This window comes from Chaetodon auriga, chromosome 15 (genome assembly GCF_051107435.1).
Source record: "Chaetodon auriga isolate fChaAug3 chromosome 15, fChaAug3.hap1, whole genome shotgun sequence".
Lineage (NCBI taxonomy): Eukaryota > Metazoa > Chordata > Actinopteri > Chaetodontiformes > Chaetodontidae > Chaetodon > Chaetodon auriga.
In genome coordinates, this window is record NC_135088.1 from 19807342 (window position 1) to 19828196 (window position 20855).

A 20855-nucleotide genomic window follows, 5' to 3' on the forward strand; every position below is an offset into this window, starting at 1 on the left:
TAAAGCTAATGATCTGGCAACAAGGACACAGCCCACACAGCACCCCACACACAGCCAGTGAGTCATGCTCACACATCAATGCTACAAGAACCACCTCAGCGTCTTCCTTTATTCCTCTGCTAAGGTCAGTCCATCCTCCTCCTCTTCCTCCTCCCTCTGTGTTTTCTTGGAGGTCTGCAAAGTGCTTTTTTTTTCCCTTTATGCACAAGTTTTAAAACCTTTGACTCCAACAGTGGCTTCAAGGTTCTGGTAAAATTGTATTCATGTTAGCTTCAAAATTTTTGCCCAAATCTTTGTATATATAAGCAATTCATGATAGCAGACTTTTTTTCTTTGAGGGATGATGCTGATTAAATTTGCATCATTACAAACACTGTAGTTAATGCATAGATGATGAATCAAACCCATCTTTTGTCTATTGTGCACTTCTGTTTCTTAAAGTAAATCTATGCTGATCTATGTTTTAGGTAATGAAGGGGACTGTTTATCAGCTCCTGCAGTGACGTCTGAGGACAAGTTGGTCTGCATTCAAAAGGGGGATTCCTTGCTTATCAGTTATCAACGATAAGAGCTTGTAATCAGTGTAACCTGGGGGGCAAAGAATTTCCTGTTCCTGTCTGGGATTTTGATTTCCCTCAGTAATAAACTGATGACTACCACTCTGGCTCCTCTCAAAGGTCCTTTCTTCTAAACGTGGAATGGGATATCTACAACTGCAAGGGGGAAAGGTCTCTTTTCACAATGCCTGTTATTGTGACCAGCTTGGACTGGACTGGAATCCATCATTAAAAGTGACTCCGTCTCTGTGTGGGTGTTGTGTCCAGAAATTCAAAACCAACCATCAGAGAGCTTCCCCTTTAAAGAGAAACCTGGCTCACTGATAAGGCAGTGTGGATATAAAGGTTGGTTTCCTCAAAAAAGGTTCGTATTGCTTCTCATGTACACAAAAACACAAATGTTACTCCTTAAAATTGAAGAGAGTAGCATTTCATTTACTTTTGGGAAAAGCATGTACATTATAAATTAGAAAACATTTCGTCCAGTGTCTGCTTTAAATCGCCCGGATTGCATCATCATCCTTCTGAAACAATCATAGGCAGGAACCTCCAGTTTCAAATCCAACATCACACAGACAAAAAAAAAAAAAAAAAAAACGAAGAAAGAACAAATCACAAGAATCCTTGTGAAATAATGTGCAGAGATCTCTCGCCTCTGTCATGTTCTCCGGCACTGTCTACGCTGATAAGTGCTAAAAGCTAAAAATAAAAACACATGTGGAGGTCAAGAGAAACAGCTGTTGATGGGAAAGCTCTGATTCTTAAGGCTGATTCACTGACCTTTAGACAGTAACACTTTTTGGCTCTTGGTTGACGGCTATGTTGACATGCACAGCAAAACTTGTTGTATTATGAGAATACTGCATCCATCATGTAAACACTGTATTTATGTTTGACGTTCGTGTAGTTAATACTGTGATTAACATGTGCAGAGCAATCTGATTTGAATCGCATTACTGGAGGCTCGAACAGATAAACAGTTTGAGAATGATATTCCTGCAGCACATTTTAATGAGCTGCATCACTTGCTCCACATAACTTCAATTTTACAGTCTGTTTACAGGCTCCAAGTGCTGAAAGCCAGGGCAGAATGAATTGTGGGGTATTTGCATGGGAGCAACAGACACCAATGGAGCTGCTTCTACTGTTTAGCAAATGTAAACAGCTTAATAAAACTAATTTCATGGCCAATAGCTGAATTGCAGTGTGCATGTAAACATAGTCAGTGATGACGTCATGAGGGTTGATGGTGGTCAGTGCAAAGTCTGAAGGAATGTAATGATGCTATGGCACTTGGTGCAGATTGACAGCCGATGCAGCAGACAGACAGACGCATAAGAGACAGACCCTTGGACAGACAGGCAGACAGACAGGGCAGGTTCATGGTCAGCATTCAGTAGTATGGCATCAGGAGTCAGAGGGGTCACGGGGGATTTGGACACCCCACCTCCTCCCTGGAAGGTTCAGTGGATCCTCGCAGACAGAGGTGAGGAGGACACCAGCTGTCGGCCGGCCGGCTTCAGCGCACTGCTGTGCACCTTCACACCAGCCTGTGATTTGGAGGCGTTACTAGGAGGGGCAAGACGCTCCCTCGCTCCAGTTCTGAGCAGCCTCCGAGAGCGCGGGAAAAAAAAGAGGAGCAGCAGGAGCCGAGAGCAAGAGGAGGATGATCGCGGCGGTGATGATGGTGAAAAGAACATGGGCGTGGTTTTAAAGAAGTGGATCCGCTGCCCTCGCTTTTTTACCTCCATTTTGTCATCCTTACTGAGTTTGGTTGCTCCTTCAGACGGCTCCTCATTTGGTTGTCACCTGAAAGAGAGAGAGGAGGAGGTTAGAGTCTGGCCTCACCGCAGGACATTCTCATGTAATTAATGTCGAGGTCGAAAGCTCCTGGGCCATCTGTTGGGACCTTCCTGATAACGCCTACACACCGCAACCAGCCTGTGACCTAAATATTCTCCTGCACACAGCATACCAACACATAACAGTTTGTTTACTGCAGACACCCCCACCCCAAATCTCTACAACAGCAAGCTATAAGCCACAGTAACACTCAGCTGCTGCCTCTCCAGATTGAGGTTTTACATTAGATGTTGATATTAGTGTGTTTCTGCCTCAGTGTACATATCAAATATGTTATCAAGCATAGACAAACACTAACGAAGGAAAGGGTTTGCAGATGTAAAACACTATTTCTGAGGCTTTAAGAAACCTTTTGCAAGAATGCAGACTGCAGGAAAGTGATACTACATGACTGATTTGGAGAATTTAACTGTTAAGCTATCTGAACTAACCTATTGATGTAGTATAGTATTACAGTGTAAGTATTCAGATTTTCAAAGTACAAATGCAGCAAATATTCTATTGCAAGTGTGATATTATGATGTTTATCCTTTTTCAGATCTCTTCCAGATGCTGAAATATGCATAAACAAAACTCATATGTGGGGAAAGTGTGGCACCAGAGGGGAACACCACACTCCAGTTGGAGATTAGACCATTAAATGTTCATGGTGCTATGCTTGTGATCCCTTAAGATTGGATGAGAGAGAGGGCGGTGCGTCCCGCTGTTTGTTGTGGTCTGTCATTACGGTACCCTGGATGCTCCAGTACACAAGCTACTGCTGCTGCTACAATAGGATTAGTGCAGGGAGCTCGTGGAGCGATGTTCCTAACTCGTGTCTGGCCCTCTCAAACACACATATACACATCCATAGACCCACAGACACGTCCATACATAGACATAATATCCATTCACATGCAAACTCACTGGTGTGCTCCAGAAAACAAACACAAATCATACAAGAGTAAAAGCCTCAACAGGAGGATTACAGGATACTCAAAAACAATGTGTTTTGTGCCTGTCGCTGCACATCCAATCCTCTCTGGGGTGAACCATTTTACTCATTTATTAGTGTCAGATGTTGCTGTAAACTCTGTGAATTGTTTATGAGCCAAACTTGAAATGAAAACACTCTAATACCAGCGTGACATAGAGATAATTAGAGCTGCGAATGCTTTGATATGTGCAAGATTGGCCTGCCTCCTCACAGCTTCACTATTACTGTGCTGGAGACTGTTGGCTTCCCAAGCAAAGGGGAGGTCTGATTGGTCTGGCAAGCAAATAAACTCTAATCAAACCGACTTGTAGTAGTTTTTTGGCTGTGAGGATGCAAATCATGACAGAACTTGGACATTGCTATAGATCCAACCGATGGATGGCAGAAAGAGAAAGCAATGAATGGTCCGGTACATGAGACCAAACGTACATGACTGTAAAGAGAGCGCTTCCTTTTCATGTATTCGCTGGTTTATGAAAGTGGAAGATCTGAAAGCTGAGGACCTTTCTGGATGCATTGTAATCTATACAGTTCATATTAGAGCCTAACTGTACACTGTGTGTGTGTATGTGTGTGTGTGAGGTCTGCGGTCACTGCACCATGAACCCAGTCGGCACTGCTGAGCGAGGATTCAGAGCTGTTGTGAAGAAGGAAAGTATGTGCCTGCAGCTGTATAAATACTTTTAGCAGTGGAAGTTCGTACAGCTGTGACTACATCAGAGTTTTGCAGTCACTGAATAAATGAGTGTGAAGCTCCGCTGTCAGAGCTGATCTTTTGACAGCCCCCAGCGTGGGGATGTCCTCTAGTTATCATGCAGTGCGGGGTGAATCTGGTCAGCAGAGGCCGACTCCTCCTGCAGAGGAAGTTAATTGGATCTCAGTGTATCTGATCTCTGTCTGGGATTGCATCACTGGGGATTAATAGCTTGAGATGTGTAACAGCTTAGGCGATTACTGCTTCTCTTCATCCTCATTTATTCAGCAGTCGTGTGTCTTTTCTCTCCTCCTCTAAATTCCTCGCCTTCACTTCCACTCCTTGTCAGAGCCAAACTCTTTTTCTGTAATCTAAAAATCCCCCTTAATCTACCGCTGCACCTCACAATGGCACCATATATCTTCTTTCACCTCCCTACGTTTCAGCATGTTGGACCTCTGGGAACGCTGGTCAGAGTGAGTGTGAATGGTGACTTGTCATCAGAGAGCAGTTGAACTGTGAACTGTATTGATCTGTGAGTCAGAGCTAAGGGAGGAAATACAGCCTCACTGATTGGATTATCCTCCAAAACAAATGTTGAAAATCAATCAAGGAATCACGGAGCGCTACTGTCAGTCACTTTAGGATGGAAATGATGAGATCAACATTCACATTCAACTCTGACCTCGTGTAGCAGTAATCACTGTTCTCTATAATTAGCCCCTTCTGACAGCAGAGGGAAAATGCTTTAGCTGCTGTGTGTGACAGAGATCTGATGAAACCCTCAGGTTGAGAGCATAAACTGCCACTGAAACCTGATATGTGTGGCAGCCATGTGGGAGCCGTTCCTGTCACCTGTCATTAGCTGTGCATGCTAATGTCGGCCTGCCAATGGTAATGACACTGCAGGACGTCCAGTAAAAGAGCAACCTGGTAGTTTTGCATATTGGAGCCCATTAACTACAAAATGTGTGCACATGATATTTTTGCAGACTATTTTCCAAAGCATTCCACAGCTTCTTAGATTGATTTCCTGCCTTCTAGACAGCCATTACCTCCCATTCATCAGTGCACAATGCAAATCAGCTTGCACAGCTTTCTAAGTTGCTTGTGATGGGTAATCCATCATACTATTACTCTTTTTTTTTTAGACTCTGTCACGTGTGGATGCAGCAAGATTTTGGCTCTCTCTGACATTGCAGATTTGAAATTTGGCTGACTGCAGATTATCTAATAACAACCCAAGAAAAAACGAAATTCACATGATCCTCTTCACGACATCCCTGTTTGCTTATCGTTCATCTTCTGGGGCAGAATTCACAGGAACATATGATTAACTATCATCGACATTCTGAATTCTTACTTACAGTGTAAGTTTTTATCTTTCCTGTTGTTCTACATTTAATCAGCCAATTCCACATTGTAATATGATACAGCATTTCAAAACAAGACAATAAAGCTGGACCTTGAACCTTGAATGCAATGCTATTCATCAGCCAACGAGTCAAAGTCCCCTTGAAGGCACAGAGGAGGACCATTTTTATAGTGGTCATAACTGACTTATGATAGATAGATGGATAGACCACCAGGATGCCCCAGAAAGTCATTTTTTTTATTCTAAAATAAAATGAATGGAAACTAGTGGTTGTCTGGAAGGTAAAAATAAATCTTTAAAAATAGATGAAGGCTTGGGGAAATAGTCAGCAAGTGTTTGTGAGGCTAATGGGAAGACAGGATGTCTTCTACCTGCACTTCTTTTCCCACCAAATCGACTGTTGCCTTCAAATATTGCAGAGAGCTGCAACTGGCAGATGACACTGTCACCTGAACTGAACTCTAACCATTCTGTGAGAAATCCTACACACCTCCATTCCCTGAGTTTCACAGGTTGGTGTGATTTTAACATGAAAATTAATGAGAGCACTTGTCAGTGAAGGTTTGATCTAACCTTTGTTAACATTTTTTACTCCTTAAAAACGAAGAAATAAAGTGATTTGCATTTTTATAGGACAGTCACTTCAAAATGTTTTGTTTGTCATCCAGTCATATCTCTTTTTCTGACCTTCTCATCTCACACTAAAGACAGTCACGGAGCATTATTGGGAGGTAGTGACCATAAACCCACCAGTACACACATTCATGACCTATTTTATTTGGCACTTTGTGTACGGCAGCAAGCAAACCTAGACAAGGTTACAAAGAGATGACTAGGAAGGGGTAAAACCTTGACCTTCTGGCTAAACATGATAACCTTTACGAATAACTGGCAACACATTCTTTGTCCTTCTAATCAGTGAGATTAGAGTTTAATGTTGTTATTCTTTACTGGCAACTACAGTAGCTCCCCATTGTCCTACGGTGCAGAGTTTTGGCATGCTGCCAATTATTGTGTCTTTTCTTTGGTCAGTTAATAATTAGAGGGGTTTTTACACTGAGTATGAGTCTGATAAAGGCAGGAAGGCAGCTTTGATCTTGATAAGATACTGTATAGTTTGTCAAATAACCACCACTCCAGGAATGTCTGGACACTCTCTGAGTACAATGAGACAGGAAACGGATCATAGATCAATCATGTGTGTATCATCTTTGTGTATCACCTTCAGGCTTTACACTATCATAAAGTTCTGGACAGCCTCAGGTCAAAGTGTCTTTTAAGTCCTGAAAAAACTTGTTTTCAGATCTCTGCACCTCCTAATGAAAGGAGCTCCACGTAATGCTTGCCAGGGAATGAGAAGAGAGCCCTATAAATGTTAATGTTCCAAGACCGTCTCTCTGTTATCGACCACTTAAACTGCTTGTAGAACTGCTGATGTGAAAAACACTAAAGTGTAAAAGCGTCTTTAGGAGTAAAAGCAATTTACCTGGTCATACCTTGACTGAGGAGGGTGGTCGTGTCAGCTGGCTCAACCTGAGGAGAGAGGAACAGTTTTAGAAACTAAGGATGCACAAAAGCTCTCAGACAGATCTCCTCTCCACATTCAACATTTATTATTCTCTTTTTCCAAATGATCTCCACCAGTGTTTCCCAGTTTCACTCATCACACACTAACTGTCTGGCTTGCTCTTTCAATCATGACGATCTGCTTCTCTGATCCTCTGGCCCGCAGTGCTCAGCCTGCCTTGATGCACACTGAATCCGTACCGTCAAGGCGCACTGACATGGCAGACGAGACAGTTCTGCTCTCACACCTAACACAGTGTACATGTGGACTGAGTGAATGTGTGTGTGTGTGTGTGTGTGTGTGTGGGGGGGGGGGGGGCACACACAGAACCTGAGCTATAAATGGCAACCCTGCCGCCAAAAAAAGCTAACAACCTAGAAATAATAAAGCACTCTCTTAGGCTGGAAATAGAAAGGCGCGCTCCAGTGAGTAACTCGTTCAGCTCTGCGCCTTTTATAAATAGCGCTGTGTATCTGAGGACACACTCAAAGGAGGAAAAAAACAGCAGCGAAGCGCTCCGTAAAGTCAGGGGGAATTTATAAATTGGGGGCTTTATAGCGTGAATGGAATCTATAAATATCTCAGTCATGAAACAACCCTAGTTGTACAAAGTCGTGGATGCTGTCATCTTTCTTGGTCCCTGGGGTGCTGTTTGCAGCTTGTTACATAAGAGCTGCTGTTTAAGTTTGAGGTTTTTTCTCATTGGGATGTTTAGCACACATCTGTACACTTCTGTAGAGGCCTGAAGTGAACTATGTGAGGTGTGCAGTGGTATGTTTGCTGTATACATATAGCTGGATGTAATCTGGTAAGCTGGTGTATGATTAACCACTGTGGCTGAGACATACAAGCAAAGGTGGACGTGAACATGGACGAGTTGAACTCTTCAGACAGGGGCGGTCTTTGTAGAGACAAAAACGTGTTCACGAAAAAGTAGGAGAACAATGTATTTGATAAATGAAACAAGGACCAAAGTGTATTCTCAGTGTAATGACATCAAATATCATACATGTCAGTATAGTTCAGGAAAAAGCTCGGTACCTCTTTCTAAGCAGAGTTGATGTTTATGACCATAGTTTAATGACTTAATGACATTTAGAAATGCAGACTTGTTTATTACCATGTTGTGATTACCTGATGCTTATCACAATGTATTGATGACTAACTAACATTTACAACTGCAGACTCATTTGTTTGTTTTTTGAGACAAACTCTTGAGCCTCTATTTATGGTATAAGGACTCAACCTCATTAAAGTCTCTCGCCAACATATTCTTCTACAATCAGGCAAAAGCTGTTCTGATTAATGGTTTACAACTGATATATGCAGCATCAGTACATGATTAATTAAAGCTTAAAGAAGACGCCAGTTAAAACATATAAACCTTTTACAAAGGGTGACTTATCAGAAAGCGGTGAAAAAGCTTAGATACTGTATTAGCTTTGAAATGCAGTAGTATATAATATTAGTACATCTATGTGACGGATCATGTTTCCTCACACTTCAAATACCTCCAAGAGTCTGTGTTTCATATCTGCGGCTTTTTTAACTCCATCTGTTGCTCTCTTAGCTTTGCGTCACAGCGTGTAGTGTTAAAGTCAAGGGGTTGTGGTTAGATACAGTTTGAATGAACATGTGCCATCAGCCCATACTGTGCAATAATGCGGTCAGATAGCTTGAACCACATATTGGACCACACAATTTATTTCTGGCACGACGGCAACAGTGTGACTTGTCTTTTAGTCATTGTTCTGCATTTCTTCCCTTTTTTTCCTGGATCAGGCCCAACACAAGCCACAGCACGGTTTAGTGGTGCCTTTGCAAAGACCCCTTTAAAACTGCATATTAACATTACACAGAGGAACTATTTACAGCTTGGATGGCAGTCTGACCCCAGGATTATAAAATGCAGTAAATCCACTGAAACGTGAAGTTGACAGTTTCCACATTTCTTTTGCAAATTTTAAGTTGTCCTCTACATGATTCCAAATAGGTTTATTGTGGTTATGGTCTACTAAAATCTCTCACATCTCTCTTAATGAAAGGTTTTGGCGTGGGAAAGACCAACAGCTAACTCCACAGGGTGAAGACAAGGCAACTGCAGACAGACGTCAGACATCAGACTGCCATCCTGTCTAAAAATGTCCCTCATCTTCAACAGGAAGGAAGTCATTTCTGAGAGCGCTGGCACCAGGGGAGTAAGTCAATGTGATAAAAAGTCGGAAAAAATAGTAAGAAAGAAACAAGAAGTCATGTCTCACCATCTTAAGGAGGATGAGGGTGTTTGTTTTAGCCTTTTAAGGCCATGACCAACCACCGTGTCCTTTGGGTTCACGTCTTTGGTGTTTGAAAGAGGAAAATATGAATGCACGAATAAGAGGGCGGTAGCTGGTAAAAGTCTAAGTAAGCACACTTTAACAAATTGATGGCTAGAACAGCTTGTCTCAGCTCTGGAGCACTTTTAGCTGACTGGGACTTTCTATTGGCTCGAGGGCCTTTCTGTGTCTTGCAGGGTTGGCACCATTGTTGGCATCTCTGAGCAGCTTGTCCCTGACACACATCAAACCCCAGCACCAGGGTTAAAGAGCACAGCATTGTCCAGACCTGTCTCAACTTTTTTGTTTCTGTATGGTACTCTCACACTGAGGTGGTGTGTTTGGATTTTGGATTTGGAGTCAGTGGAGGACGTCTCAAGCGAGTATTAAATATTTAAAGAATAAATGACTAAATAATAAATGAAATAATGATGAGTTATTCAAACAATGTCTGAGTCACTTACTGTTTCTCGGCCTTCTCCCTGTCATCCAGGAAAAACAGCGCAGTGGCCAGGAAAAACATGCCCCCAAGGACGATGATGAAGGGACAGAGCATGAGGGCATAGCCCAGACTGAGGAACCGCCATAGCGCTGACGTAGCATAGCTCTGCTGAAGGGCGTCGGAGATCTGCACCCAGGCACACCAGCACAAATAGACAATGACAAACACACACCCACCGTCACCAAAACCACCACACACACACACACACAAACAAAAGAGAAGGGAAATTTTATTCAAACTAATCATCCAGCATAAGTTCTTAAAATATCTTGTCATGCCGTGACACACTACATGACGCTGTGCTGTGCACACACTCACACTGACGACTTTACCAGAGTGAGTTCTGCATGTTTCATCATAGCAACAGATAAAACTGATGCCTGTAAAACTGTAAGAGCGCTCTGTTTTTGTTTTAAGCGAGGCAGGATTTCACAGCTAATAGCTCATATTGCTGTCAAAGGCTTGAGTAATACTGGCATTCAGTCTGTCATGCGTGGCGCTGAAGAAAACAACAGCTGGAAAACGGTGGGTGTGAAGTGACCATTCCTGCCTGCCAGTGTCACTCATAAGGCAGCTCTCAAATGCACATAGATCACCGCACTGACAATCGTGATGGAGAGGAGGCTGCTAGTGGTAGCTTTTAGCAGATTGCGTGGATGTATGCACAGCAGGAACAAGAAGGGGCTTCTCGTCTGTATGTGAGTGAGAGTCTGAGCGGCCATAGGTCACCCTGGCAGAGGCACATTGATTATATGTTAGCGTCAGCAGAACGAGGTTCTCAACGCGTAAAGCTGGAGAACTGCTGACAGGCAGATGTTGGAGGGAGTGACCGTGTGTGTGCAGTATGTGTTCATATGTGCAAGGGGCGAGAGTGCAGGTCTGCATCACGAGGAGTGATCTCAGGAAGAGATAGGATGGTGGAAGAAAATAAATCAGCTACACCTGCGAGACTGAATCTGATGTATGTCCAGCAGCTGTGTGTGTGGCCAGCGCAGGGCTAGGTACAGTAAATTGCCTGCAACTTGCACAGTACAACTTAGCTAAAAATACAAACTGCTTGCTGCATGTCTAATTATCGAGCTAGAAGGCATTTCTTGGGAGATTGCTGAGAGATTGTTGCTGGCGTTCCCTTGCCACCCACTCTGCCTTCGGCCGTGTCCTACTCAAACAGTATAGGAGAAGTCCATTATGTGTTTCTCAGGGGATTCTGATGTGACAACTGCCCTGGTCTACGTGCTGATGGGGGAGATCTTGGCTCAAGAGGATTTCAGATGCACTAAATGCACTTTTTTTACATAACAGGAAGTGGCAGTTGTGTGGCGTTTTTGCACCAGGCATTCCCACAAAAGGCAACTATGCGCACTGGGAACACCACATTGGTTTGTAGAATTGAGTACACCGTCTACAGGCCTGTTTGGTGCACATGTCAAAACCCAATTGTGAACCAAAAGGACTGACTCGCTTGCTCACTTTCTCCTGTGGTTGCTTAGCAATAACCTCCAGTCTGTTTTTCTTGAGATTCTCTACTTTGCTCATACACAGGATTTGTGCCAGTCTGCATGGGTGACTGTATCTCTGCCCGTGCTCAGCGTGCGTCACGACAAGTTCATCACACTCGCGTGCTAAACCTCAGCCCTGGAACCGAGGCAGTGAATGGTGACGCACTTGGAGCATTCCCGGCCTCGTCGGTCGGGGGTTTGTGGAGGAGTGAGAAACCCCCGGACATTCAGTATGTCACTCAGAGGAGAGTCGTGACCCAGAGGCTGGATGGAGAACCTGGATGACTGGCAAACTGTGGGGCCATGTCTGGGTAACTCTGGCTGGCTGGCTGTGTGTGCGTGTGTGTGTGTGTGTCTGTGAGTGTGTGTGTGGAGGAGCTGCTTTATTCTCACATGCGGAGCTTGTTGGAATATTACTAGAGCAGTTGTATTAGATAGTCTCCATTTTCCACATACCATGCTGTCAGGTTGGAACGTAAGGTTGAACTTTAGAACTCTGAGAGCCGAGGTGACATCTTTACATTGCTTGTTTTGTCTTACACGGTCCAACACTCGCAGATATTTAATTAACAATGATATGAAGCAGCTCTATTAAGCAGCAAATCACTGAAACCAGTGAGTGTTTCTCATTTTTGTTTGATAAATGACTTAAATGACGCTTAATCAGTTATGAAAATTGCTGTCAATAACTGATTTTTCTGATCCTCTAGAATCACTAGAATTAAAGTGATCCACAGTGACTCACACAGTAGTTCAAAGCACTGTATCTCTAAATGTGTCAAAAGAAAGTTTGTGCAATATGATATGACACTGGGTTTTATTTGATCTGCAGAAACAATACAGCTCCAGTCTTTGAGCCAGATTCTATTTCCTGGAATTTAGATTTTTTTAATGCCACTTTTGTTTGGCCTTTTGAAGGGCTTGTCGCACTTGGAGATAACTTACGGCTCCTTTTATCTGGTCTTGACAAGAGTTAAACATTTTTATTTAAGGAGGAGAAAGAAAATAGGACACTTTCAATGCAGCTCGGCAGACAGCTTGCATCTGTCGCCAGCCTGTCAGGCCTCGACAGAGGATCTCGAGGATCAGTTTGATTCACTAATCAAAGACTTCCACTCTCCCTTTGTTAACATGACCTAGGCTGTGAGCCAGAGGCACGACAATGAAATGCAACGTAAACACTAAGGCGGCCTATTCTGTACCCAGCACCAAAGTACATCATATATACTGATAGTAAAAGTTAAACATGTGTAGATTGCGATATTCATTATGGCTGTGGCATTCCAGCAGCAGTTTCTGTGTGTTCTACTTGCGAAAGAGCCCATTTTCCCTTCCTGTATGCTCAAGTGAGCACCATAGAATGTCTACCTATGGAGTTACTATTTAACTTCAGAAATGTTCATTCTCTATTTGGAATGAAAAGAATGCTGCTTGACAGTCTGAGGTGGATCCTGTTTCACACTCCATTGAATAACGAGCAGCACTTGTATTCTGGCCTCTTGGATGCTATTCGTTGGGTGCATGCATGTAGTTTGGGTGGTGGGGGCCGTTGGGGGTTGCAGGAGTGAATGTGACCTTGAGAGGCCTAGCGTCCCAGTAAGAACCACTCTCTCATCTCCTGACCAATCAAATACAGTAACACCGGCCCCTCCTGGGAACCATGAGATTTACTAGAAAACGCCACTGACAGCCTGAAGAGCACTGGTGAAATCCCGACTCTGTTCACCAGCCCTCCTGAGACGTGTGCTAAAAGTGCCTCTTGTACCTCACTTTGCACTGGCCCACTTAAAGCAAGGGCTGAGCTGGTATCTGAATACATCGCGTGTATGAATGTGGCACTCACAGACATGCTGAAGCTGTGCGTTCCAGCTGCGAGTTACAGTCTGGGGTAAATCTTAAATATATTACCCCTCACGCCGTCATCGCCATACAGAACTGCTTCTGGGAGAGTCTTACCAGGCCTATCAGGTACGGACTTCCTGCATCACCCAGGAGATGAGAGGTGAAGCTCTGAAAGGCGACTGCTGTTGCTCTCCGTGTGGGGATAACGACAAACTGCACAGAGATAGAGAGAAACAGGGGGTGAAAAATACATGAGAACACGGAAGATAATGAAGAGACAGAGGCAGAAAGATTCACTCAGCAGTGTTACAACAACTCTTGCAGTCTTCACCACCTCACTGAGTCAGAACACCCCAAGAAGGCCTGTTTCTGACTCTCCATAGCCACACAGCCACCATTGTAATTAGAAATTAAGGAGCTAGTTAGTACACCTCCTTTACTGGCTCACTGAACCTACCCTTTTCACCTTTAGAAACTGAAATATACATCAGAGTAAAGGGCTCCCCTGCATTTGTTCAATGAGCAGCATATGAGTCATTGTTGGTGGAGATAGCAATTATCAGTCCCACCCAAACTGTAGCCAACAAGGGCAGAGTCCACTCACATTTCACAACTCAAGACTGTGTCTAATTGGATGACTGTTATTTGGTATAGCTTGTTGCAGGAATTTCCCAGTGAACCAGTGGATAAGTATAGGCTCTTTGTACTTACCATTAAAATGTCTGCTGTAATGGCCCAATTCAGGAAAAGCAGCGTCTCTCCTATAAAGATGCAAACCTAAATGAAGAAGAAAAACAACGTCCATTTACTGGTGCTAATTAAGATCAGCCAATTTCCACTGCACAAAAGACTGGTAACCAGACATGAAGCCAAAGGAGGAGGATGCAGATATTTCTACCATGTGTGGGAATCCACTGCTGAATAAAAGTGCTTTGGTTGCTGCGGTTTAAAAACATGTTATTATGCTGTGGCCCAATTATACGTGGAGGTGCAGGCCTTCATTTTGGTCCCATTGAGCCGAGCATTTAGCCTACGAGCTGAAAAACAGCACGGGATGATAAGGGTTGTTTATTCTTGTCAAAGCCGTATATTCAGTGTGGAAACATTTGAACACTTCCTAAGTTTAGATCCAGCTGCGAGATTTGAATTTATGTCCTGCTGCTGAATGGGTGGAACAGAAAATGTAAACTTTTAATCACATAGTGGGCTTGACGTACAGCGTGCTGAAAGTACATGAAGGCTTCTGTATGTACACTGGCTGGTAGCAGCTCGTGCTGCTATTTGGCCACTTTCTTAAAAACAGACCCAGAGGGATTTGGTTGCAGTGGAATCTCTTGTATCTGTATTGGCTGGTTTCGTCTGGCACGTTTTAACACGGCCGGTTGATGTGTGTTTCCTGCTGGGGAATAACCCTTCTGCCAGGGTGCCAGTACAGAGAACTACAGAAGGAGTCTGACAACAGAGATGTAGACAAGTCTGCTCTGAGAGCTGCGAACCAGACACCGTGACCGACATGTTGCCTCTTAGAGGACAGAAGCCGAGCCTTTCCTCAGATTAGCTATGTGTTGACGAGACAACAGCTGCGAGGGGTCAGCCGAGCCACGTTACAGCCACTTCACGCCTTATAATGTGACACATCTGTCAGTTCTTGGCCATGAAACCTGAGCTGATCACTTACAACTGCTGCTGTACTGTACGATGATTTAATATCGTACAGTAGAGCAGTCTGAGGAGAGCTGAAGTCACACACGTGAAGCTGAAATGGTTAAACAAGTATTACTGTTTTATGTAGTCATGCACCCAGAAAGATTCTTCCATGATTAGATATAAAACATTTGAGAGTGTCATTACCTTTGTGAGAAGCACAAAGATAGAAATCTGGTGTCACTTGAGTGCATCAGCGCTAAAATTGAGTTGGACAGATTTGTAATTAATATGGATTACTGCTGCACCTCAGGTCTAATTGGCTGAGTCACGTCTCTGTCAAACACCTAATAAATGTGTGCCTTTGACCTAATGGGACTTAATATAAAGTTCAACTCATTCAATCCAAATCACCGCTTATATGAGTGATTATTTATCATTTTCGCAAACTGCTTTGCTTCAGGTGTTGGAAAACTACAGTAAATGAAGCATGGACCACTTAATTCATAAGGCTGTTATTTGATTTTTTCATTCTTTTTTTTTATCATTTCTGCTTTATAAAAGTGGCCACTGTCCAGTCATTAATATCGAGTGCATGCAAACAAGATAACTTAAACACACCTCACATATACTGTAAAAAGTCCCGCACTGATGCAGCAGTTGATAAAGTCAGAGGCCAGACATGCCAAGGTCAGTCAAAGTCACATATTTAGGATACGGAAACCTGTTTGTTATGTTCTCTTACACGCATAGGAAATATTTTCCATCTTTCCCAGCTTTCCCGCATTATTACCGTCCAACTTGCTGAGAGTCAGTTCCTATTCCTTTGTCTCTGATAAGAGTGAGAAATTTGTGCTTGGTGAGTCCAACAGCCCACAGTGCATTGTTTCAAGGCAGTGGTTAAGTTGCACCCTTTCCTGCTTCACAAGGCAATTAGACGCACAAGCTCTCTGACTATTTGCTTGAGACTCTGACTTTTGTCCAAATGAGGTATGAGCCTCAGCTACATGCATCAGCTCCTGAGGCCATCTCAGTCTAACCTGCAATTAAGGCTATTCACTGTGAGGAGCAACACCCACTCACTGCCTCTGGCAGGGACCTGGCCTCAGGCAAGGTATCATCTTACAGCTTTATTCCTGATTCAAACATTAACCCCACCTGATGAGCTTTTACTTAGCCTTCTCTTGTTAGATTAGTTACCAGACTTTCCCTTTTGATTCTCAGCCCCTCAGGCTAATCCATAATTAACATACTAATGTCGCTCTTTGTCAGAGAAACATGTTTCTATGAGCACCTGTTGATTCTTGGAAGTAGGAAAGCAAAAATGGACCTCACACTATCTCCACTGTTTGAATAAACTTCCTCTCCTGCAGACACAACGTATACAAAGGAGTTACAGGAAATGACTCTCACATAAGCTCCTACGATGCTCTTCTTGGCCACCACAAAGATGAGGCAGATGAAGATGGCCGAGCCCAGCATGCTGACGGCGCACACAAGTGGGTCGGCTCGCTCCGTCTTCTGGCGGCACAGGCGTGTGGTGGCTGCCCCGATGACCACGCCTAATAGACCAGTCACACAGGTGATTGCCCCGAAGATCAGGCTAGACAGAGGAGGAAATACCAATTATTACAAATTGGTATCATGAACCTTTTCAGTCCATGTAACCACACAGGTGAAGCTAGGCTATTTAGAAATGAGTTATTATAAATGATGCAACACCGAAATACATCCAAAATAAATAAAGCTACAGCTACAAGCTATATAATGATGTAAATCCACCTAAATCCAGTTCGTTCAGCTCTTTACACGTGACACACAAAAGATGATAATATCTTTCGCTTTTACAAGGTTTCAGATGAAGCCAGTGCTGAGTCATTAGCCTCTCACCTGTCTGTGCTACTGCAGATCTCTTTTGTACAGGCCTCCACAGTCTTCTGCACCACCTGGGCTCTGGCCAGATACAGAGGAATCCACATACCAAACGCACCTGTGGCAAAAGACACCGCCGCCGATGCCAGGGAGGAGAACACATAGCTCCGACTAGCCACAAAGAAACACACGCACAAACAAAATCAAACAGGTGATTATCTTGGCTTACGAAAGGACAAAATAAACAAGCTACTACTTTCTGTCACGCAACCTCAAACATCTCAATTGCTCCTGTTATCTCTCTCAAACAGATAATAAAGGAAAACAACGTGAGTCAGGTCACTCTGGTCAGACAACATTAGCATTATCTCAAAGGTGAGAAAATCATATTTTTAAAGCAGCACTGGTGCTAAACGGTGATTGAAACGATATGCAGTTAAGGCTGACAGTTTTATGTCGGGGACAAAAATAACACTATTTAACTCTTTTTGTGTTTCCATTGGTGGTGAATGTGGGAGACTGTGTGCAGCTAAATGTCGCAGAGGATGAAGGGGATGGATATGTGGTTGCTCTCCTAAAATAGTTCCCATAAACCGGCATAAACTGTTACAGTAACTATGTAGAGTTTATAGCATTTTCTAAAGAAATGTATCCCGCAGTTCATATAATAACAAGGGCCTCAGTGTCACAGATGCAAAGCTCCTTTCACAGTTCAGCAGCACTGCAGAGTGGTGGTGTGTGAATGATAGTGGTTGACTGTGTCTTGTGTTGACGTTTCCATGCCTCTAATGGCTACTATAAAAAGATCTAATATATAATACTTCTCGCCTTGCACTCCGCAAGTGTAAGCTAAATTGTTAGCAGACTTGGCTCTTAGTGATCTGCTTAGTGATTTTGGGCCCTATGCTCATCACTGAACAAGAAAACAGGTCGATCTCCTTACTTCTTGGCGAGCGCTTTCATGTCACAGAACCAGGAAGTGCGGCTCTTGATGCGTCCTCCCATCTGGTCAGCGCTGCCTCTCTTTGGCTCAGGCACAAAGACCAGGATCAGAGTTCCTGCGGTGATGCCTAAAACTGGGGACACCTATGGGACAAGAAGGACTTGTGAGACCTCAGACCGTGTCGACACATCACACTGACATGATGTTCAGAGTGGGTGTGGTTTGGAGGGGGGCAAACACGAGATGTAGGACAAAGAACAGAGTGTTTACAATCTGAATGGACGGCCACTGTGTTTGCTGATACGCCTGACATCCTATACAAGCCCTCTGGAGCTGAGAACATTCCCTGTGCTTACTCTATCGGCACTGTGTGTGTGTGTGTGTGTGTGTGTGTATTAATTTGTGTGTGTGTGTGGGCTTGCCTATGCGCATAAGCATACAAGACTCTAAAAGAGCTTTTTGGCTTTGAGAGCTGCTTTGTGAGCTCTGCACCAAGGTGAACACCTCAATGAACATCTCAAAAGTGGCCATCTGCTATAACGTTCACTTCATCTTTTATGGGTTATGAGGTAGCATGTTTGTGCATGTGTGTGTCTGTGTGGGGGAAACAAAGACAAAAGGCAGGATGGGATGTGTGGGAGAGGATTTGTTCAAGTAATACAAATTGCTCACAAAAGCAAAACCAATTTCATCTGTCAGGGGAAATTCATCATATTATATTTTGCAGCCCATTTATATGCATAAGCACTGTGGTACTGTGAAGCGTGTGTGTGCAGGCATGTATATGTGTGTGCGAGTGTGTCCTCGAGTTTTTCATTGAGGGAGTAATTCTGAGTCTGATGTAGCTCATAATGTGGCTGATAATGCAGCTCAGCACGGTGGTTACGGTCTCAAAGGTGTGAGGATTACACCAACCCTGATAATTTCCTTTCCTATATTGTGTCGTCTCTCCAGCCTTCTTCTGCTCGAGTGGAGCATCTTAACCGGATCCACATTTGCATCAGAATCATATAATGTGCCTTTAGGGAGAGGCAGCTTAATGGAGCACACACAGCTCATTTCAAGAAAATAAATATGAGCTTTTTTTTTTGCACTCAAGTCCCTTTAGAGTTATTCTCATTCTACGAGACACCGCCAATCTGTGACCTTTGACCTTGACTCCCACAGGGTCCATTACACATTTCCTGTATGGCAATGCTGGCAATCAAACAAATTAGCTACTGCCCCCCCTCACTCGTCATTTCTATGCGTCCCCCTGTTCCTTCTTATCACCCACATTTTTGCTAAACAGGGGAGGTAGCTGGAACACGCTGGGCAAAAACAAACGGAAGCGCTGCACTGTTTTTTCCTTAAAGCAGGATACTGCTGCACAGAACCTGTTTCATGTCTTGGTATTTGTTTTCCTCTGCATGCCACACCGGTGATTAATTGGCTCTGAGATTGTTTTATTGGAATGTCATTGTGGCTACCGTGGAACAAACTGCCCTGCTCTTTGTGTTTTTTTTTAATGCTCCACCAAGCCGTGAAAAAAAGGACATCCTGTTTCCTCAAACCCCGCGAGCTGTCATGTCCAGGAATCTCTTCCATCACCACATGTGAGAGAATGTTTAATGTCTTCCTTTAAATGTCAGGCGGCTTGTAAGAGGAGGCAGGTCATCATTTGTTTCAAGGATTTTAAAAGCAGACCCTGAAGTCAGCGGCTCCTGTGGTGTCCTGTTAGACCTTTCATTGGTCCTCTCCATTACTGCTGGTATGCCTTATAGAGCTATTCACTTCTGAATGTTTTGTCTCAAGTACTCGGTGGAGTCCCATTAAAAAAGAGCTGTGACAACAGTGATTTATGCTCCTGATTTAATACCTGTGTCTGCTCAAAAGTACACAGTATGTGTGCTACTGCAAAAGAAACAGTCCAGTAAGGATTTTTAAGGCAGAACATCTCAGCCAGTTTCTACAGATGAATTTGAAATTAGCCTTTAATTAAAAGAGATCCAGCTTAATGCTATTGGAGCACATTTAGGGCATCTTGAGAGCGCATAGTAAGAAATGTGTGCCAGGCCAAACTGAAACCCTGTTGTCCTCTCTACCACTGCCCTGCAAAGAGGTGATTTTTGTTTTCGATGTACACCATCTTCATGTCAAAAGCTTATCAGGGCTTGGATGTTGTCAGCCCCCCCCCCCCCCCCCCCCCATGCACTTTCCACTGTTCTCCCTTGTTTAATAAACACAATCCACCACACAACTAACACTCCTAAAAGGACCTGTATCATGCATTTAGTGTTGCCTCCTGCTGTGCCAAAATGTACCTCCTCCTCCTCCTACGATAAAACCTTCAGCTATGTTTCATTGAGCTCCTTCACTGAAAAAGGCATCATACACAAGCTGGGGATGCACTGACACCTTGTTGGTTCACTGAGGCCGACACTGATCCTGTTTCACTGGAGATCACCTCTGTGGGTTAAGTGTAATGAAAGATAAATGTGTTTACAGCGACTGAGAAATCTAACATCGGCCTTGATCTTTAATAGAAACCCACTTTCATTGAACCACACACAAAATGTTAGAAGATGCTGAGTGAGTTTGATGGTAAAACTTTTAGAAACATTTTTAGATGTGGTTCTGCAGGAGGCTGAAGGCTGAGCTGCCACTGATGTGGACGTGTGTGAGAGTTGTCCAGCCTTTAGCTCTCCCTGCTCTGTCACTTCCCTGCAATGTCAGGGCCTGGACCGCCTGTTCAGCCATGCCTGTCCCCAGTGGTTCTGCCACCACTGACCCCTCTGACCCCAGATCCATCACAGACCTTCCCATCCAGCCCTGCAGGAGGGGCTCTTCATCTGTCTTTGTGTGCATGTTTTTGTTAGAGGATGTTGATGATGATACCCTTACCCTCAGTGCCCAGTGCCAGTCTCCTGCAGCCACCTTGGCACTGGAGCCTAGGATGTAACCCAACCCGCTGCAGAGAGAAAAGATGCATATTAGCATCACAAAACATCACATATATTACTCTGAACTTGCAAGTTATATATTAAGTATATGAGTCAGTGTCCTGAGTTAGCTGAGTCTGTCATGTTCATTGCTTAAGCTTACGCCTACACTGCACACATGCTGTTTGTAGTGTGATTAAAGTGTTTGGATAGTTGACATGGAGAGCTCATGACAGCGTAACTGATCAAAGCACTGGTAGCAACATGGCAAGTTGGTCTATTTGT

At 43.8% G+C, this 20855-nt stretch overlaps 1 protein-coding gene across 2 annotated transcripts in view; it reads right to left on the reverse strand.

The window, feature by feature from the left end:
* Positions 1 to 645: 645 nt before the first annotated feature.
* The window catches only part of spns2 (SPNS lysolipid transporter 2, sphingosine-1-phosphate), a 59225-nt gene continuing 39015 nt past the window's right edge, over positions 646 to 20855 (reverse strand). Inside the window, exons 5-13 of one of the 2 annotated variants that reach the window (XM_076750724.1) lie at positions 20533 to 20599; positions 17650 to 17792; positions 16725 to 16877; positions 16248 to 16437; positions 13902 to 13967; positions 13305 to 13403; positions 9812 to 9975; positions 6952 to 6998; positions 646 to 2366 (exon numbers count right to left, since the gene is read on the reverse strand). In XM_076750724.1, coding sequence (XP_076606839.1) covers positions 6956 to 6998; positions 9812 to 9975; positions 13305 to 13403; positions 13902 to 13967; positions 16248 to 16437; positions 16725 to 16877; positions 17650 to 17792; positions 20533 to 20599 — 925 coding nt within the window. In that variant the 3' untranslated portion in view covers positions 646 to 2366; positions 6952 to 6955. The remainder of the gene's footprint in view (positions 2367 to 6951; positions 6999 to 9811; positions 9976 to 13304; positions 13404 to 13901; positions 13968 to 16247; positions 16438 to 16724; positions 16878 to 17649; positions 17793 to 20532; positions 20600 to 20855) is intronic. The other variant, XM_076750723.1, reaches the window with a different exon arrangement.